At 38.5% G+C, this 19,244-nt stretch overlaps 1 protein-coding gene across 3 annotated transcripts in view; it reads left to right on the forward strand.

Annotated features, from left to right (window-relative positions):
• Nucleotides 1-19,244, forward strand: part of CPNE8 (copine 8) — a 181,406-nt gene that overhangs the window by 155,282 nt on the left and 6,880 nt on the right. For all 3 annotated transcript variants that reach the window (XM_084749495.1, XM_084749496.1, XM_084749497.1), the window contains 4 exons: nucleotides 4,001-4,128; nucleotides 11,460-11,562; nucleotides 13,314-13,371; nucleotides 16,948-17,021. In XM_084749495.1, coding sequence (XP_084605621.1) covers nucleotides 4,001-4,128; nucleotides 11,460-11,562; nucleotides 13,314-13,371; nucleotides 16,948-17,021 — 363 coding nt within the window. The remainder of the gene's footprint in view (nucleotides 1-4,000; nucleotides 4,129-11,459; nucleotides 11,563-13,313; nucleotides 13,372-16,947; nucleotides 17,022-19,244) is intronic.

Genomic DNA, 19,244 nt, shown 5'->3' on the forward strand with positions numbered 1-19,244 from the left:
GAGATGCTTTCTCCTGTGAAGCAGGTCTTATGACCAATCACAAAATAGGTGGTTACTTCCCTAAGAGTGATACCACTGTTACATCAGTTGTTACTATAGCTTTCAGGGCTTACAGCTGGATGAGAATGTTGATGCCTTCCCTAGCAATGAGCATAGCACCTTCTTGCACTATGAAAGCTAGAAACCAGGCATTAAACTCCGAGGTCAGTACCCGCTTCATTTCTCCATGACCTATGTGACCCGTATGTGTGGTGTTTTCAGCGATAGGGTCTTACCATCAAATTCTTGTGGGCAACCAAGAGCAATGGGAACTTTCTGTATTGTTGTGGGATATCTGGGATTCCCTTGGCCCACAACTCAGTGGGAGGTATTCACATCTGTCACTGGATTTTTGTTTGTTTGTTTGTTTCATGTTTGTTTGATAACACATAGCTTGTGGGAGGAGCATTATCACCATACAAAAGGTAACTCCATTTCTACTCCTATCTATCTATCTGTCTATCTATCTATCCATCATCTATCTATCTATCTATCTCTTATCTATCTATCATGTATATATATATGGAATCTTGTGAAATAGTAGGTTTCCATATGGGTTTTTCAAACATTCTTAACATTAGTTATCTTTCCTCCCACCCCTCTCACCCAACTCTTTTATGTCCTTCCGTGCTTAAACATTCTCCATTATTGCCAATTCCAACTTGATACCATGTGTGTTCCATCCTTGTTTCCCTGAGATTAGCCCACCGCCAATGGCTCCTTTCTACTTTCCTGGCTTCTACAAGCACCCCAATTTAAATACCTATACTTACCTGGCAGGGGAGGTACCATGATCACAAGGGTGATTTCCTCAGGGTGAGGCTTATCCATTGCACTCCAGATGTGCTGACCCCTGTGATTTCCCCCAATGTGAGAAACTCAACTGCATAATTTGAAGCAGTTTGGGACTATGTTTGCACTCTGCCCCATATAAAAAAAAAAAAACCATACGCGTGGTGTTAGTTAATGATGTTATTTCTCGGCTTAGTTTCTGTTTCAATGACCTATCCTTCAGTGAAAATGGGGTGTTGAAGTCTCCCACTATTAATGTATGGGGATCAATGTGTGGTTTAAGCTTTTTTAATAGTTCTTTTACAAATGTGGGTGCCCTTGTATTTGGAGCATAGATGTTCAGAATTGTGATGTCCTCTTGATTGATTTTACCTTTGATGAGTATGAAGTGTCCTTCTTCATTCCTTTTGATTAATTTTGGTTGAAAGTCTATCTTATTAGATATTAAAATGGCTACACCAGCTTGCTTCTTGTGACCATTGGCTTGGTTGATGGGTGGATCAGGGCCCAGGGGGGTCTGCTCAAACTATTGCACTAACCAAGGACAATACAATAGCAAATATCAAACCCCTACTGTGATCTACCCAATGGACAGGACATTCTTCACAGTTATGTGGAGAGTGGGGACTGACTTTGACATGAACTCTGGTGCTCCTTATTTGACCACCTCTCCTTGATGGAGAGGCCTGGTGACACTCAAAGAAAGAATAAGCAAGCTACCAAGATGAGACTTGATAGCCTATGACCATATAGTAGGGGAGGAGGTCCCCCTCGGTCATAGACCTGGGGGAGGGAAATAGGGTAAAAACGGGAGGGAGGGAAGAACAGGAGGATACAAGTGATGGGATAACCACTGAGTTGTAATCTGAATAAATTAATAAGATTTTTTAAAACATATACAAAACAAAAAAGACAAAGCCAGAATCTCCCTATTTGAGAGAACCACACAGCATTTGTTTTTCTGGGTGGTGTTTTTTTTTGTTTGTTTGTTTTTGTTTGTTTTCTGTTTTGTTTTATTTGTTTATTTATTTTTCATTTCCGTATTAGTTACTTTTTTGTTTCCGTGATATGACCCAGGCAACTTAGTGAGAAAAAGGGTTTATTGGGCCCTTACAATTGCACAGGGACAGGAGCCCATAACTACCATGATGGAGAACCATGGCTGCAGGCAGGCCTCCTGCTCCTGTAAGGAGCAGCTCACATCTTACACTATAAACAGGAAGCAGAGAGCACAAAATGAGACCAGCATGTGGCTATTAAACCTCAAAGGCTACCTCTAGTGACACACTTCCATCATCAAGACCGTACAGTCTAAGCCTACTCAAACAGCACTAACAACTGGGGGACCAAGAATTTATATAAGCCTGTGGGAGACATGTTTATTCAAAATGTCACAGTTTTGAAATATTGTATGAGTGTTAGTTAGTTAACGTATTCAAAGAAAATATACAGCCAAAAGAGAACAGTGAGTATAAATACCTTGTTCATAAATAACAAGATTGAGGTTGTTAATCCCATCTGCCGTAGTTTCTAAGCTCCCCAGCTTTGCAAAAACACTGGCTGTGTCATAAGTGGTGACAAGAAGGGATTAAGAGATCAAGTTTTAAGGTCAGATTTCCCAGAGCCACAGTTTCTATCTCTCTTGCATTGTGTGACCTTGGATGAGCTAACAGCTCAGTGTTTCCGTTTCTTCACGTGTTAAGTGTAACACCACTTTATTGACCATTTTAACTACTGACGTTTTACACTCCTACCCTTCAGTATAGAGAATTCAATTGACTTCAGTTGTAAGTTATCAGTTATTGTGATTGTGTAAGCATAGGCCTGCACACTAGAGTTGTATGTGTTTAAATTATTAATGTTTCAAATTACGGTTATTATGCCTCTGCAGATATCTATAATTTTATGCATGCGCCACACCCAGAGGTGTGAGTTAAACTGTCCTCACCTTGAGAAAAGGCTGCTCTATTGTGGCCCAGTCTGAGCAGATTGGGTGGAGGAGACACAAGGCTGAAGCTGCTGAGGCTTTGTCTTTCTCTCTGATTACTCGCTCATTCTGGCAAAGTCAGCCGCCATGTCATCAGAAACCACCCCATGGCGCGTCCGTTTGGCTTTTTACTCTACTTCAGGTCAGGCTCTCAGATGTCTGCAAACTCAAATCAGCGTCTGAACCCGGCACAACTTCACAAGCTCTCCTGCTGCAGAACAGGCCACCTCGGCTGCTCCGGAGTTCCCCCATATATAGGAGACTGTGTAGATTACTGTTTCATGCCAAGATACAAAGGGGGAAACATTAGAGAACAGTCCAGTGGATAAAAATCAATAATTAACATGGTCTCACTTGAATCACTTGTAAAATCTGGACCAGGAGGATTAGCCTCAACAGGTGCTGGCGTGGCGTGGGTGGGGAGAGAAAGAATGTGGTGTCCATGTGGGCACTGTTCCAGAAAAGCAGAACAAGGATTTTTATTTTTATTTATTTATTTATTTATTTTTTACTAACCAGCTCCATTCTCTTGAACTACATGGGTATCCTATTTGATTATTTTTCTCCCATTTTTCTTGTTTTTGACATTCCTCACTTCAAGTTATATTCCCTATGACCCTTTCTCTAGTTATAGGCCGGCAGCTGTGGCCTGAAAAGTGTGTACGTAACAAATATTTTGCTTTTTTGCAGTTTCTAAGTAGAACTGAATTGAGAGCATGTAGACTGTAGTGTACTTTTACTACCTATACTAAATTGGGGAAATGTGGACGATGATAAAGACATGGAGTGATAGCCATTAGATACCTAACCTCCCAGAGAGATAAACACAATTATCATTAATTTTCTTCCATATAGATAAAATCTCTCTATGTGCACAAGTATATATATATGGAATTGAGTTTTTTAAATGTGTCTTTGTTTTTTTAAAGTGTCTGATGTGCTTTTCAGGTTATTTTGAATTTTTGCACCCTCTTTAATTTATACTATGATCTGTGCAATATCTGTGGGCCAGTTAATTCATCAGTGTGTGGGGGGGAGCGGGGTTACTACTGTAAAACTTTAAGTTCAAATTATCTTTATACGTATCAATGTATATTACTGTGTTAATTTATCTTTTTAGCTGGTCTTCATGTAGACTAACTTTTTTATTTTGCTTTTTTTTCCCTCATAACTTTCTACAAGAATGGCAACCCTCAGAATCCTTACTGTGATGGCATTGAAGGGGTCATGGAAGCTTATTATAGAAGTCTGAAATCTGTGCAGTTGTATGGGCCAACCAACTTTGCTCCCGTAATAAACCACGTAGCAAGGTAAGTAGAGAGCAGGAATGGCGTTTGTGTTAGTGCAGGCTGATGTATTGGATCGTGCTTAAACTACATCATCATCGCATCACAATTCCATGGTCAAGGTGTTTTCTTCTCGCTGCCTGCAAAAAGTTAGGAAGTAGATACAGGGTGGTCTCCACCAAGCAGTCAACAATACTGTAAAGAGAATTTTACACCAATTTCAAATGAAGAAGCATGCACCAGGCTATTTCAGGATCTGTCCTTTCCAACCAAGGAAAGTGTTTTCTTTGAAGAAAATACATGAGCACAATATTGATGGCAATCTTAAAATGTCTAAGTCATTCATATCAATGTCACGTCCTGTGGTGGCATAAAAATAATGGGACAATCCCATTAAGGCAAGAGCTTTCTTTCTGTGATATATAGGGCACATTCTTTCAAGCTCTCTGATGTTAATGTCGAAGCTAATTTTATGAATTCCCAGAACTCTGCTAGTATATAGTGCACAGCACTGAGAGAAGAATTTGCTCGTGACTCAGAATGCACATTCTGGGGGAAAAAAATGTTAAATCATAAATGCCATTTATATATATTGATATTTTATTAGTACATAAATTAATTAGATATCACTTTACAAATCCCTAAAGGATTTGGTGTAATGCTAGTGGGAAATGCTATAAAACTCTGTCATAGGTTGAAATTATCAAAAAGGGTCAGGTTGTACACCTTTTTGAAGGTCCTGGTTAGAAACAGGAAATAGTCTGGATTCAGTGCCCAAGGCAATATAAGTCCTCAATTCTCTGAACTTTCTGGTGTTTTTACCTCCCTCCCTGTTGAATGTGACCAGAAAATCAGTGGGTTCTACTTTACATTAAATGAGACATGGAAATACACAAAAGCATCTTAGCAGTCAGGTCTGACCTCAGGATAAAAAAGATGTACGAGATCATTCCTCCCCGGTGACTTTTTGTGTTGGATTCCTCAAACGCTTCCTTCTATAATTTTTGCCAAAGCAAGAATTCTGTATCTCAACCTTATTTGCACATAACAACAAACGCTGATTTTTTTTTTTTTTTGAGGAAATGGCTCCTTTTCTCTCGGTTTCTCTATGATGTGCTATTTTTCTTCTGTTCCCAAGTCATTCATTTCACATAAACTATTTAGTCATTATTTATAATTTGAAAATTGTATTAACTTTCTACATTGCCTATAGGAAAAACTTTAAATCGTTTTAAATCATTCTAGTTTATTGATGGCTGCCAAGAAAAAGAGAATCAAAACCATATTAATTAAAATTAATTTTAATTAATTCTCTAACACCACCACACACATCAGTCATTAATAGAGAAGCATAGAAGAAGAAAAATCTATTTTATATGGATGCATGCCCATTGTTATAAATATGCTAATCAGTACTTATCATTCCGTTCTGTATTTTTGCCCTGATATTATAAAAGTTAAATTTAGATAGAAAAAAATTTGTTATATGCTTCTCTACTTCTATTTAGCCCATAGTGTTGGACTGGGGAGATGTAAAGTGCTTGCTATATACCATGTGGATGCAAGTTCTAATCTCTAGAACCCAGACTTGGTGGCTCATACCTGCAGCCCCAGTGCTAGGGGTGGGAAGGGCAGACAGACAGACAGACAGACAGACAGACAGACAGACACTGGCCTTCATCCTAACTAAACCAATGAACTCTAGGCTCAGTGAGAGATTCTGTCTCAAAAAATAAATGTGGAAACAGATTGAAAATGAAACCTGACATCAGTTCCGTGGGTAAGCACACCATCACGCATACATATGCTACACACAAGCAAAACAAAATTAAATAGATTAATAAAAGTAAAACACAATAAAACAAAAGGCCTACAGTCTCTCCGACGTTCTGTTGCCATTTGTGTATCGCTCAGTTCTTTCCAAATCTCAAACATAGATGTCACTGTTAGCTGAAGCTTTCAGATCCTTCAAAAAAAAAAAAAAGCATGATCTAATAATTGTTTATTACTATACTTAAGATGGGAGAAAACAGCCACAGCCACAGCTGGGTTTTTATTACTTATCTTTCTTTCTAGGGTTTTCTAACTGACCACCTTTTAAAATAATCTCTGAAATAAATGCCTTTACCATTTTCTTTACCTTTAAAATGATGTTTAATTTTAGTTCTAATATTTTAATAGGATAGGCAATTTCTGGCTCACCTAAAAGCGTTGTCCTAAAATTTCATCTGCTTAAAGACAATACTACTTGTTTCTTTGCTCAAAGCGTCAGCATAGTTAAGATGTGTGTAAGCTCTGTTTATGTAAAGCCTCTTGACTATGGCTTCTCTGGTGAGTGTTTTTCAACAGCAGACAGCACCAGCCTCCCATATATGAAATAAACACAACTTGAGGCTGTGATGACTCTGTTGCTAGAGGGCCTTTCTCACATACATGAAACCCTATGTATATTCCCAGCACCTCATAAACTGACTATACTGGATACATGCATGTAATCTCAGCACTCAGGAGGAGAAGCAATAGTTTCAGAATTTAAGGCCATCCTCAGGTGCACAGCAAGTTTGAGGCCATCTGAGATGCATTACACCCTATTTCAAAGACAAAGCTTCCACTGGGTGTGTTCTGATATGCTAATATCAGATGTTACCATTAAAACCTGTTTGTACCTAAGTGAAAACAAATACATAGCTATATTTTGTCTGTTTTCTTATTTTTATTCTTCAGGAGTGTTTCCTGTATGAGTGAAAGCTGGACTGTTTATTATAATATCTACCAGCATTTTGAATTCTTTGTTAGGAAATCTACTTTAGGAATAGCAATTTTGTGTATAAGATCATTTTTTATTGCTTTCTAGGTACCAAAATCGCCTTTGTGGTACTAATAATAATTGGTTGGCAAAAATATGAAACAGATAAAACACAAAGCATCACATTTATAGCATTTATGGTTCCGTATTCATTCGGAGAACTCACACACCCTGCTTCCAATTTCTTGCATACCCAGAGGTTTTCACTCAGTGCGGCTCAGGGAACGTTTCAAACACTAGAAAAACGCTTCTTAACATCTTTTGATGCCTTATGTGTATCCAAGCGGAAAGAGCACAGCATCAGAAGCTTCCGGCGTCCAGTGACCACCCCACTAATTCAACCCTGCCTCCCTCACATAGACCCACTGCCGTTGCTTTGGCTCTGCCGTGTCCTTCTGCACACTTGTTCAGAGAGGGTAGCAGTGCAACCTGCTCCATTTTCAATTTGGCATTTTTCTTTTTGTTTGTTTGTTTGTTTTTAAACATTGAGGACAGTGCAAGTTCTAGATAACCAATTAAAATTAGTTTTAGTTTGTAAGAAACAGACTTTTTTTTTTTTTGGAGTTTCTGTAATTAATTTTAAAATCACTTGAAGAGTGCATTATGTTTAATCTCCTCCATCTGTGTGAACAGTCGGTGAAATCGTAATAAAAATCATTGCTGAGGCTATGACATCCCTGGCAATAGTCTCTCTGCTGTAGCATGGATTAATTCTTGTTCTTCACAGTAGTTCCAGGAGGTTCCAGCACTGCCATTATTTCTATTTTTCTGGCGGATGCACCACACATGTGTAAAGTGACCATTCATGTGAAATTAAATGCAAACCACAGTAACCAAACTCAAAGTCATTGTGTCGCTATTACCTTGTACCTTTTATTTAAACCTCTGCCATGGAGTTTTAAAACATGGAGAAGACTGAAGAAGTTGCTCAGTGGTTAGAACACTGCTTGATCTTCCAGACAAGAAAGGTTGGAGTCCCAGCTCACACATGGCAGCTCGCAACCATATCTAAATACTAACCCCAGTAGAGCCAATGCCCATTGCTGGTACCCTCAGTAAATAGATACACATGTGGGCAAAATATCCATATACATAAAATAATTAATTTCTAGGTGGTTTGATGTTTATCTTAAAAATTCATAGAAACCTAGCAGTTTATAATACTTAGAATTTTTTAACAATGCTTTATAATTAATGGTATAAAAGTATGTATACATTTGTAAGGCTTGATCGGTGCTTACGTTATTATAAATTACATTTTACATAAAAGCTGACCAGTCTATCCTAGTGCTTAATTATAATATGAACTGAAAAACTAATGTTTTGAAACTATTCCATTTATTTGTTATTTACTCTATAATTGTACCATTTATTTGCAGAGTAAATCTAAATTCCAGACAAAATTAATCTCACACTACTATTTCTTTTAATTTAGCCTCTTTGTAAAAGTATTCAGTATTTATGATCAAAATAATTAATATGTCCCAGGACATATGAAGTAGGAAGTTTCTGGTGGGCCACACTTCAGGCTCCTTTCAGGAAGTGACAATGAGATACAGGCTTGTAGATCAAATTATATTACAAACGGTTCCTTCCTAATGGAACTTTCAATGAATTGTATAATTAAAACTCTTATTAAAAGCCGTCTCACTACCTATTCTGGAATACAGCCAATCTATAATTTATATGTTAATATTACTATGATAAATCGGAGAGAAAAATTAACTTTGTCAGAGTTGCAGAATTTAAATATATTCATCTGAAGTTTCTGTCATAGTTCCTAGCACTTCTTACATAAAAATTCAGAAATGTCTTACTTAGATTTGTGAAGTATTCTTCTAGCTGTTTATAAGCTCAACAGGAGCACAGCAGGCACAAATAAAAAATAAGAAATGGATGAACGCATATTTCACTTAAATATAATTTTTTACAATGAACTCTGTAACTTCTTAAAATTGAGTAAAGGGACACACACATTTAAACATTTCATCACAAAGATAAGAAAATTGCAGGTTAGGAAGTTGCTCCCTCAAACTGCTTCTCCCTGTGATGACATGAAAAAGAGACCCCACTGGAGTAAGCAGCTGTGTTTGGTTGCCATCTGTGTTTTCCTTTGTTGTTTTTCTATTTTAATGAATTTTAGCTTTGTTGTGATCTGCTTCAGTCTCTCTCCCTCTCTACATACTGTGAACACAGCCTCCCCACCCAGGAGTAAGATCAAGCCTGCTAAGCCGTTCATAGTGGGGGTTTGCATTCATAAAACCCAACCTCTGTAATGTGCTGTATATCTTCCATTTTTAGCAGCTTTGATTTGCTTAAAATCACATAAAGGTGATGCTAGAATGCTTCTAGAAGCTTCCCTGTTACTATTTCCAGGCTTATACTAATCACACAAAATATAAAACTCTGCATTGAATTATATTCCATAGGAGATGGTTTTTTCTTTAAAAAAAAAAATGACTGTTCAGAAATTAAAAGCTGAATTCCAGCTAAGATTTAAAAAAAAATTTTTTTTTTAATGAAAAGGACATTGCGGTTCTCTGCTTGGGGTTATTTCCCCATTGATTGTATCGATGTCACGTTGATTTTGATTCCTTAGTGTTCAGGTTGCTTTGTGCTATGGTGTCAGCATGGAAATATTTCAACAGTCTCTTCTACAAGTACAGGTGAATATGCCATGCCAACATCCATCTTATAAACAGCAAGAGTACATACTAGTTTCTTTTGTACCTAATAAGCTTTCAAATATTTTTATTCATATGATTTTAAAATCTACTCCAATGTGATATTTGCACCAAAGCTGTTCAAGCAGGGCCAGTTAGGGTCCTTTGGGTTTGGATCAATTTCTTTGACCACTCAGTCTCATTTTTCAAGTCATTTTTTTTTCCTGTGGTCTGGTTGATTTTTGTTTGTTTGTTTGTTTGTTGTAGATGCATTCCACAGCCTCCTTCTTGTTTCCTTCCCTGTCTTCTAAGAGCTGTGTACGACCCACTCTGGACATGAACTAGCTTATGTGGACAGCTCTAGACCAGTGAGAGAACCAGCATGTGTGCCAGGATGCACAGTTACACACACACACACACACACACACACACACACGTGTTCATGTACACACACATATACACATATTCATGCACACATGTGTGTACTCGCATGGACACTTAGAACTGTGGATAGGTCTTCTACTTTATTTTTTCATTAAGATGTATGCTCTACAACTTACAAAAGTGCTGTTTCAGTGTGTATATGTCAGTGGCATTTAATATTTTCACAGTGATATGCACCAGCACCTTTGTGCTGTTCAAGAACAAGAATAATTTAATTATGGCTTAATATACAGAATGTCATAATATTTGAGAACCGTGCATATAATTTATTCATATAATAACACAAAGATAAATATTACTGTAACAGTTTTCAAGAAAATCAAGTTCTGATGGCATAAGTAATTTTTGAAGAGCTTAAACATAATAAATTGCTGTCCAGACAGGTCTTTTTTTAAGCCTATATTTAAGCTTTACTTTTTACAAAAACAAATCTCAGTTCCGGTAAATTTTGTTAGTGAAAACACTTCCAGGACAGCCAAATATTTCTGTGTCCTGCCAGGTACTAACACTGCAGTTAAGCTGGTTATTTATTTCAGAAAACTATGGACTTACGTTTGAATACCAGAGGCTTCTGGCATATACATCCATATTTTTTTCCTTTTTTTTTCTTTATTAATTTATTCTTGTTACATCTCAATGGTTATCCCATCCCTTGTATCCTCCCATTCTTCCCTCCCTCCCATTTTCCCCTTATTCCCCTCCCCTATGACTGTTTCTGAGGGGGATTACCTCCCCCTGTATATGTTCATAGGGTATCAAGTCTCTTCTTGGTAACCTGCTGTCCTTCCTCTGAGTGCCACCAGGTCTCCCCCTCCAGGGGACATGGTCAAAGTTGAGGCACCAGAGTCTGTGGAAAAGTCATATCCTACTCTCCACTCTACTGTGGAGATTGTTCTGTCCATTGTCTAGATCTGGGTAGGGGTTTAAGGTTTACCGCCTGTATTGTCCTTGGCTGGTGCCTTAGTTTGAGCGGGACCCCTGGGCCCAAATCTGCCTATCATAATGTTCTACTTGTAGGTTTCTAGGACCTTCTGTATCCTTCTACTTTGCCATTCTCCCATGCTTCTCTCATCTAGAGTTCCTAAGTGTCCATCAGTAGAAGAATGGATAAAGAAACTGTGGTACATATACACTATGGAATACTATTCAGCTATTAAAAACAAGGAATTCCCGAAATTTGTGGATAAATGGATTGAGCTAGAAATGATCATAATGAGTGAGTTAACCCAGAAGCAGAAAGACTCAAATGGTATATACTCACTTATATCTGCATATTAGCCCAAGGGGCATGTCCCACGAAAGCCTTCACTTACCAGGAAACTGAGACAGAGGGGAGGACATACATCCATATTTTAGAGGGCTGGTTGCCCACGAACCTCCGGAGCTCCTCCTGTTCTGCGTGCTGCTCTTACCTTCCCACTGTCTTTTTTTTTTTTCCCCAGATACGCATCCTCTGTAAAGGACGGCTCCCAGTATTTCGTGCTCCTCATTGTGACGGATGGCGTGATCTCAGATATGGCCCAAACTAAAGAGTCCATAGTTAATGTGAGTATAGCCAGGGTCTCCGGGTCCATGACAGCACAGCGCCAACTGGGTTGAGAATAAAATCTGTTTTCGGTGACTTCATGGAGAAACAGAAGGGCCGCACCATTGCAACTGATCACCTTATTAACTTATGCAGAAACCATCACACATTTGATCCAATACGGCATAAGGACCGGAGAGGGGGATTACCTTCACTGACAAACTTTATTTTTCAAACAGTAGACTGGTTTGCACTCATGTACGCTCTTAAGGCTACTCAAGGACGCTCTCACGTCTTAACCTTCCAGTTCCAGGAGAATGGCCGCCAACCTCTGTTTCTAAGTTACTAAAAGCCATCCTGTGCATCACAATCCCAAAGTTTTATGTTTGGCTTGTTAATTGATTTTATTATTTTCTTTTAAAAATTGGCAACAAGAATCTATGTTTAACAGATGATAGTCTGCTGAATTATACCTGTTGGCCTAGTTTTTCTGTGCCTGAGATTAGCATTGCTTAGCATAGAGTAGTATTTTATTAAAAATGAGTTGAATGGATGAACTGTTTGCAGGCCTCATAGAAATAAATTGTTATTTAGTGCGAGAAAAAAATAAGTTCATGCAGGGATTCTTGAGTGATTCATAGATTGTTTTTCTTTTGTGGGCAACCCAATTTCTTTGTGAATTTTGTTTTTGCCTACACTTACTTACACTGAGTTTCTGTTTCCTTTGTTAGTACTATCAGTTGACAATTTACCATACTGACGTGATAATTCATGATTAACTAAACAGAGACACTGCACTAAGGGGTAGTTCATCAACTTCTGAACACAAGATGTTCTCCCCATGTGTGTAGTGCATCTGTTACTGGTTTTGTTTAATTTTTTAAATTATATTTATTTATTTTTGTATATGTGTATTTGTGTGGACAGGCATTTATGATGCACATGTGGAGATTATAGGATAACTTGAAGGAGTCAGTTCTCTCCTATCATAAATGTCTCTCCCTGGGCTGACCAGGTCATCAGCCTTGCTAGTAAGAGCCTTCACCCAGGGAGCCACCTTCCCAGTCCCATTTAGTAACTTTAAATAGAATATAATTTAAGTAATTCGTATGACAAAAATCATGTTGCAACATCAAATATGCAGTCTCAACGGTTCACAGATATTTAATGCATTAATGAGGGATGTTAAACATTTCCTAGTAGCCATTTGTTTGCACTTGCTAATCCACTGTGAGAATTATTTCTGATAATTCAATGTGATAATGACTCCAGATGTCAATTTTGAATATGTTATTAAAAAACTGTCTTAATGAATATCTGTGAAAATGTCAGAGTCTCAGAAAATCAGGATTTTGTTTGTTTGGTTTTTTTTTGTTTTTTTTTTTCCTTGTTAAGTTTTTAAAAGATTATTTAAATTTCAAGGACTTGCAAAGAAAATGTAAAATTAGCCAGACCCAGAATCTGTATAATGTTTATATGGGCTTTCTTTTTTCTTAAGAGCTAAATCTCTTTGGTCCTGGAGAGATGACTAAGTCCTTAGGCGCACTGGCAGCTCTTCTAGAGGTCCTGAATTCTATTCCTGGAAACCACCTATAATGGGATTTGATCCCTTTTTCTAGCATGCAGGAATATATGTATATGACAATTTGTACATGTATATGTGTATGTATATGACAGCGACTCATATACATAAAATAAATAAATAAATAAATAAATCTTTAAAAAGAACTAAATGCCTTAATTGAAATCTATTTTTTTTTCCTTCCTAAAGGCCTCGAAGCTTCCAATGTCAATAATTATAGTAGGTGTTGGACCTGCAGAATTTGATGGTGAGTAACAAGATTTCAGTGCTACTAAGGTGCTGTTACAGTTCTGTCATCCTTAACTGTGTAGAAATAGTGATTGAGTTTGTGTATAAGACTGTCACTGAGTAAGAGACTCTCCCGGCTGCTTATACATTAATTGAACAAGCACCGTTGCCATTTCATTAGAGTTCGTACCTCAAAACACTGTGTAAAACTGACAGGCTAATAAGCTGAGATTTAGATCCTAAGGCAAAGAACACTTCAAGGAAGCACACTTTTTGGGGAAGCATGGCAACGGCCTTTAAAGAACAGTGCTAAATTAACGAAGCATTAAGCTGTGAGTGGAAATATTAACATAAGCACAATACGCTAATCGAATGTGATTCCATCCTCTGGCTAGGAGACAGAATCATCCTTATAAACAAAGGTCTCCATCTTGTGAAACAACGCCGTATAACGACAGTGGGACTGTTCTGACCCCAGAGATGATACTGTGCAGTCTGGATAACTGAGGTTTAGCCTCTTCGAAGGCCAGTTAGGTGACAACTTTTTATGTAACTAATGACCACAGTAAACTTAAGGATGGTTTGTTACTGGTCACAAGGCTAATTCTTTTTAGTGGGTGCCTCTGAACTGCAATTGAGGGACAATATTAACACTTATTTAGCTTGAGACTTGGTTTTCCCTGTTGCTAAAGCCAAAGTCTCTTAGTTCCGACTGCTGATGCTCTTGTTAATATTTACTCTGTTTGCGCACTACTGTTCAGCTGTGTGCATAAGTGGCCTCTCTAGAGTTGCAAACACTAAGACATCTTGTCCATGCTTTGACTCATGATATCTGCATTGGCTAGTGATGACTGATTGTGGTTCCCCCAAATCCATCCATTGCAGGCTAAAGTAGCCCAAACGCTCTCCTTCCCTACTTGTTGCTTTTTCCTCTAATGGTTTCCCACTCATGAGTGCATTGCCATCTGCCAGGGCCAGTGGGCATCACATTGGTCAGGTTGTGTTGTATAAGAATCCATTACATGATACAGGAATGCAAAGCCCTGGCACTTGCTGATGTAGATTTCTGTCTGCGTCCTTTCCTGTAAATCAGCACACAGTACTTGGCTACAACCATCACTCCAAATCCAAGGCTACGTATTTTCTCTGTTTTTTTCCAAGTGAATATGTAGAGGACTGAGAAGTGATACTCTATCATTTTTCTATGGGAGGTCCAGAACTAACTGAAGAAAAATGTAGAGGAATTCATCAGACCGATATATATATATATAATTACCAATAGTGCAGTAAAGAATACACTTTCACCCATGGATGGGACCAGACTTTCCATTCCTTGATAACTCCAACTTTCTTCCTGAGTTTTCCTGATAGCTTTCCTTAGAGCATAAACTGTCCTGAAACACTGTGTTCACTCCGAGACCACCTGCTCCTGCTCTGAGAGGCAGATGCCTCCTGGAGTTGAGCAGCATTCTGTGCAGTAGTCATGGTGCTGCAAGGAAGCATGAGTGAAGAGTGTAGACAGAAAGGGAACTTGGCCTCCCAGTAAACTCTAACTCCTAAAACTTGGAGTGCTATTATTCTCTGGAAAATGTAAGTATGGAATTAGGGACCTGCAACATCTAGGTTCTGTTTTACCATGGCAGAAGTTTCAATGACATAGAGATAGTTTCCTGCTCCACTGTTCTTTAAAAAGCTGATTATCTGGCTAGGATACAATACATTTTTCTCTAACATACATACATACATACATACATACATACATACATACACACATACATATGTACATACACCTACATATATAATATACATCTATATGCATACATATACATGTATATATGGATATAATGTTAGTCTTTCCTGTCAAATCCGTTTCTCTCCTTCACTTCATGGCTAGGAAGTAAAGAAAAATTGCTGGTGGGTGAGATAGAAAATTCTCTGGCATAGAAATTGCTCTTCTGCTGTCAAAAGTCCTCTCTTAAAGTTTAAAAAAAAAATAATGAAATAAAAAAGTTGACTTAATGCAGCAGCTGCTTTGATGCGAGCTTAGGGAGAAGGGATGTAAGTTAGTCACTCATCCTGCCTCCTCTAGCTAGAGAGAAGGACAGGCTTTGCCTTTCAGGTCACATTCTCTGGCCCGTGCATCAGACAGTCAGAAACCCTGACGTGTAGGCGTGGCCCCTCTAACATTATCATCTTGCTTCTATGGCTCTCAGAACCTCATCTTCTGGTTCATGCTATCTATGACCTTTAAACTTTAAGCGTGCTGAATAGCGGGAGGTAACGTCCAGGACCTCTCCGATATGCAAGATTATTCATTTTCTTCCTTGATGCTAACGAGGCAAGAGAGATTGTAGAGGATAATGAAGGCAAGCTCTCTGCTGCCCCCTGAGTCTTGCTCCCATTTCAGAGTGACTGTTGAGGGAATTGTCGCCATTCCTGAGCGTAGCAGGGAGCCCAGCACATCAGCACATCAGCAGCAGTGGGCAATTATATGCTGACGTAATGTGAGACTCGGAAAGGCAAGCCCAGATGACAGCAGGAGTTATTTGTTTCAAATACATGAGCATACCATACAGTTCCGGGACTGAGGTACTACTGGCCTAATTGCTGGTAAAACATAAAAGTACGGCATACATTGTGTATGCAGGCAGATCTGTTAATCGTATTTACTAGTAATGCTGCAGCCAAAACACTGACTCATGAACATATGTGGAAAGATAAATTTGAAAACAATGTTTTCTGACCCAAATTCATTACAAGGACTGAAGGAAAGAGTGCAATACTGAAGGTGTGTTTCAGTGAGCAGTGCTTTATGGGGGGCGGGGGGAGTTGGGGAGGATGCTGGCTCTTTGGAGTCTTGATTGTCTTGTATATGCAAAATGAATTTTCAGCACTAGAACTACAGTTTAAGCACAAGCCAGTTCACTCCTGCCATACAATTAATTATTTAGAGAAATCTCGCAGCAAACTTAATAAACTCTGGGAAATGTTTCTAATTGCGGCTTCAGACACCGGCAGCTGCTGTGCTGGTTCAGTATTTCTGAATAACAGCTGTTGCAGCCGGTGCTGAAATTATTTCCCAGCTAACAGAATTATCATACTTGACAAAACTCATACTTTATTCAGGACTGAATAAATGTCACTTTGTAAAAACTTGGGCAGTGTAGACCTTGCAATGTCAGTAAGAATGAGGCTCAAGTTGAGGATGGTAATTGTTGCTTTTTCTTAAATTAGAAAGAAAAACATGGGAACCGATGGGCTCACATCACTTGGCCATTTGGTCACATAAGCCTATAACCCAGGTTTACCACTTGTAGAAAGGGTAATGGGATAGAAAGAGAGGCTCAGAGACTGCTCCACTGTGCCTGGACTCCACCTGACCTCCAGAGAGTCACTTATACGCATGGCTCTCTTTACCTGTAGATGACGTGCGCCATCAGTCTGTAGGGAGGAAACAATTTAGGAAATGAAGACTGTAACTGTAACTTCACAGGGCACACTGTTGCACACACACATGGTGATTCACACAGCTCACACAGTTTTATTTCACTACACTGTATTCAGCCAATGACTGTATTTCATTTTCATTTTCAAGCAATGGTTGAATTGGATGGAGATGATGTAAGAGTTTCTTCCAGAGGGAAATACGCTGAAAGAGACATTGTTCAGGTAAGGCTTGAAAATGTTTATATTGTCTGTCTCCTTCACTGTGAAGAACCTATGGCCACCTGATATCTAAAGAAGCAACTTAACTTACAATTAGGAGCACTGAGTCCTGTTAATTTAGTTGGTCCCTCTTTATGAGATGCAGCTTAGGTAATAAGTGCTATGTATGGAATTGCTTTCTCCTCTGTCTCAGGTTCAGCATATGTAAAGTCCAAGTGTCACCAATTGTCTTTTATTAATTTACTTTTATGAGAAATTGTCTCCATAATCTTTAGCAAAACTAGAAGCTATAAATATATGTCTTCCTGTAAATGAGACATTTTAAAACATATGATACATACAAAAACAAACCATTTAATAAAACATATAAAAAGTATGACTGTTGTCAGAATTCTCCCAGATTATGGTTGGAAAAATATAAACATGTATGTTAAAACTATATATAATAAATAAGATGTACATACATATATGACACATGACACATAAGTTGTATGTTACCTACAAATTTTACGTATAGAAAATATTTGAGAAAAAATACTGGCTGCTATTTGGAGAACAATAAAGAGAAAACAATCAGCTAAATGTTGTCATTGAAGGGAGGGAGTTAGCTCAAGCAAATCTATGCATGCTTTACTGATAGTGTGTGCTTTTCAAGATGTACACAAGGAGGAAGCCGGGGACACCTACCTTTTAAGTAGCCAACACTCAAAGGTCTCTGCCATTGAAGGCTGTGATATGCACATTTTAGAAGCACAAACAATGTTCATTAATATCATCTCCAAATATTTTCCTGTAGGCTTACTCCTAATGTAACTACTGTAAATATATCATTTGGAATCCTATAGAATTTGGGTTCAAATTCTAACTGTGTCAACTTGTGCAAGCTAACTTTTCTGTGTTCTGAGAGACAGTCTTGTGAGGTAAAGTGAGACAATCAGCATAGAATATGTTCCTGACATACAGCTAAGTAGTAGACAACAAAATGATGGTTAGAATAATTTGGGTGGAAATACTCTATATTGATAGATGGTGTAGCTCCCTAATGGAGGACTTGCATGCTAAACACTCTTGAGTTTGATCTCCACAACTACAATAAGGAAATAATAACATTAAAAAGAATTATAAATTACTCTTCCAAAATCAATAAGATTACACTTTAACACAGAAACAATTTCCCAATGATTATTTTAAAAGATAAATAAATATGATTTAAACTTCTCTACAAGGCATAATGTAAAAAGCACAAACACACACAATAAATGATTCAGCTAGAAGTAGCCAAGAAAGAGGCCATAGGGATGGCATCTATTTAAGTGTATCATGGTGCTCATTTCCATAATTAGACACATAATTATTCGTCTTAACCTCATCATCATAATTATGGGTCCAAGTAATCTTACTTTATCTGAAAGCTCCACATAATGTCCAGCCCACACTTTCCAAAAATCAAATCACTGAAAGGAAACTCACATGCAAAGGACTTCAGAATGAGCTCTGTTGCTATGACAATGCTTCTTTATAAAATCAACAGGGCAACCTCATAGCTTGTTCCATCCAAATGAATGTTTAGAGAAGCAGCATAGCATTATCCCTGAGGAATCGAGGTTGCTCACATCACCAAGACTTCTTTTTAAGGAACCATTGCACTATGGTGTTGCCACAAAACCACACCTGTTGCCATTTGTGAAAACAAGAACTGCCTTGTCTCTCAGTGGGTCGATGGCATTGGTACACTTGCTGTGACTGGACCGAGATGGTCCATGAAAGCAGAGTCACTATTGTCTCTTAGCCTCTTCTACTGTTTGTAGAGTCCACGCTCTTTGATCTCTGTTTTTCCCTGAGGTTGTATCAGACAGTGAACTCCTCCTGAAAGTCCTAGTCCCTGAGGCAATTCTATTATACCTGTGGCACTGGGATCCTCAGAGAATCACTTGGGATCCTGCCACATAAATCCCATCTGATAGGATGAAAGAGTCTTACAGACACAAAGCAGGAACGTGACTTGTACCTGGGAACTCAGAGCCACTGGATGACAGCATCCCTGCATTAAAGGAGGGGCCTTGATATATTTTTCGAATTTCACAGAAAAGTTTCCGGATTCACCCTTGCAAAATGTGAGCAGCCTGGCCGTTCACTTTCCAGGCATGTGCAGGAGTCGCCTCTCCCTTTGTCACCCTGAATCTTGTTAGGGGCCTGCCATCAAAGTTGTCCATGTTCTGCTGGAGT

This window comes from Acomys minous, assembly GCF_964271855.1.
Source record: "Acomys minous genome assembly, chromosome: 12".
Taxonomy (NCBI): Eukaryota; Metazoa; Chordata; class Mammalia; order Rodentia; family Muridae; genus Acomys; species Acomys minous.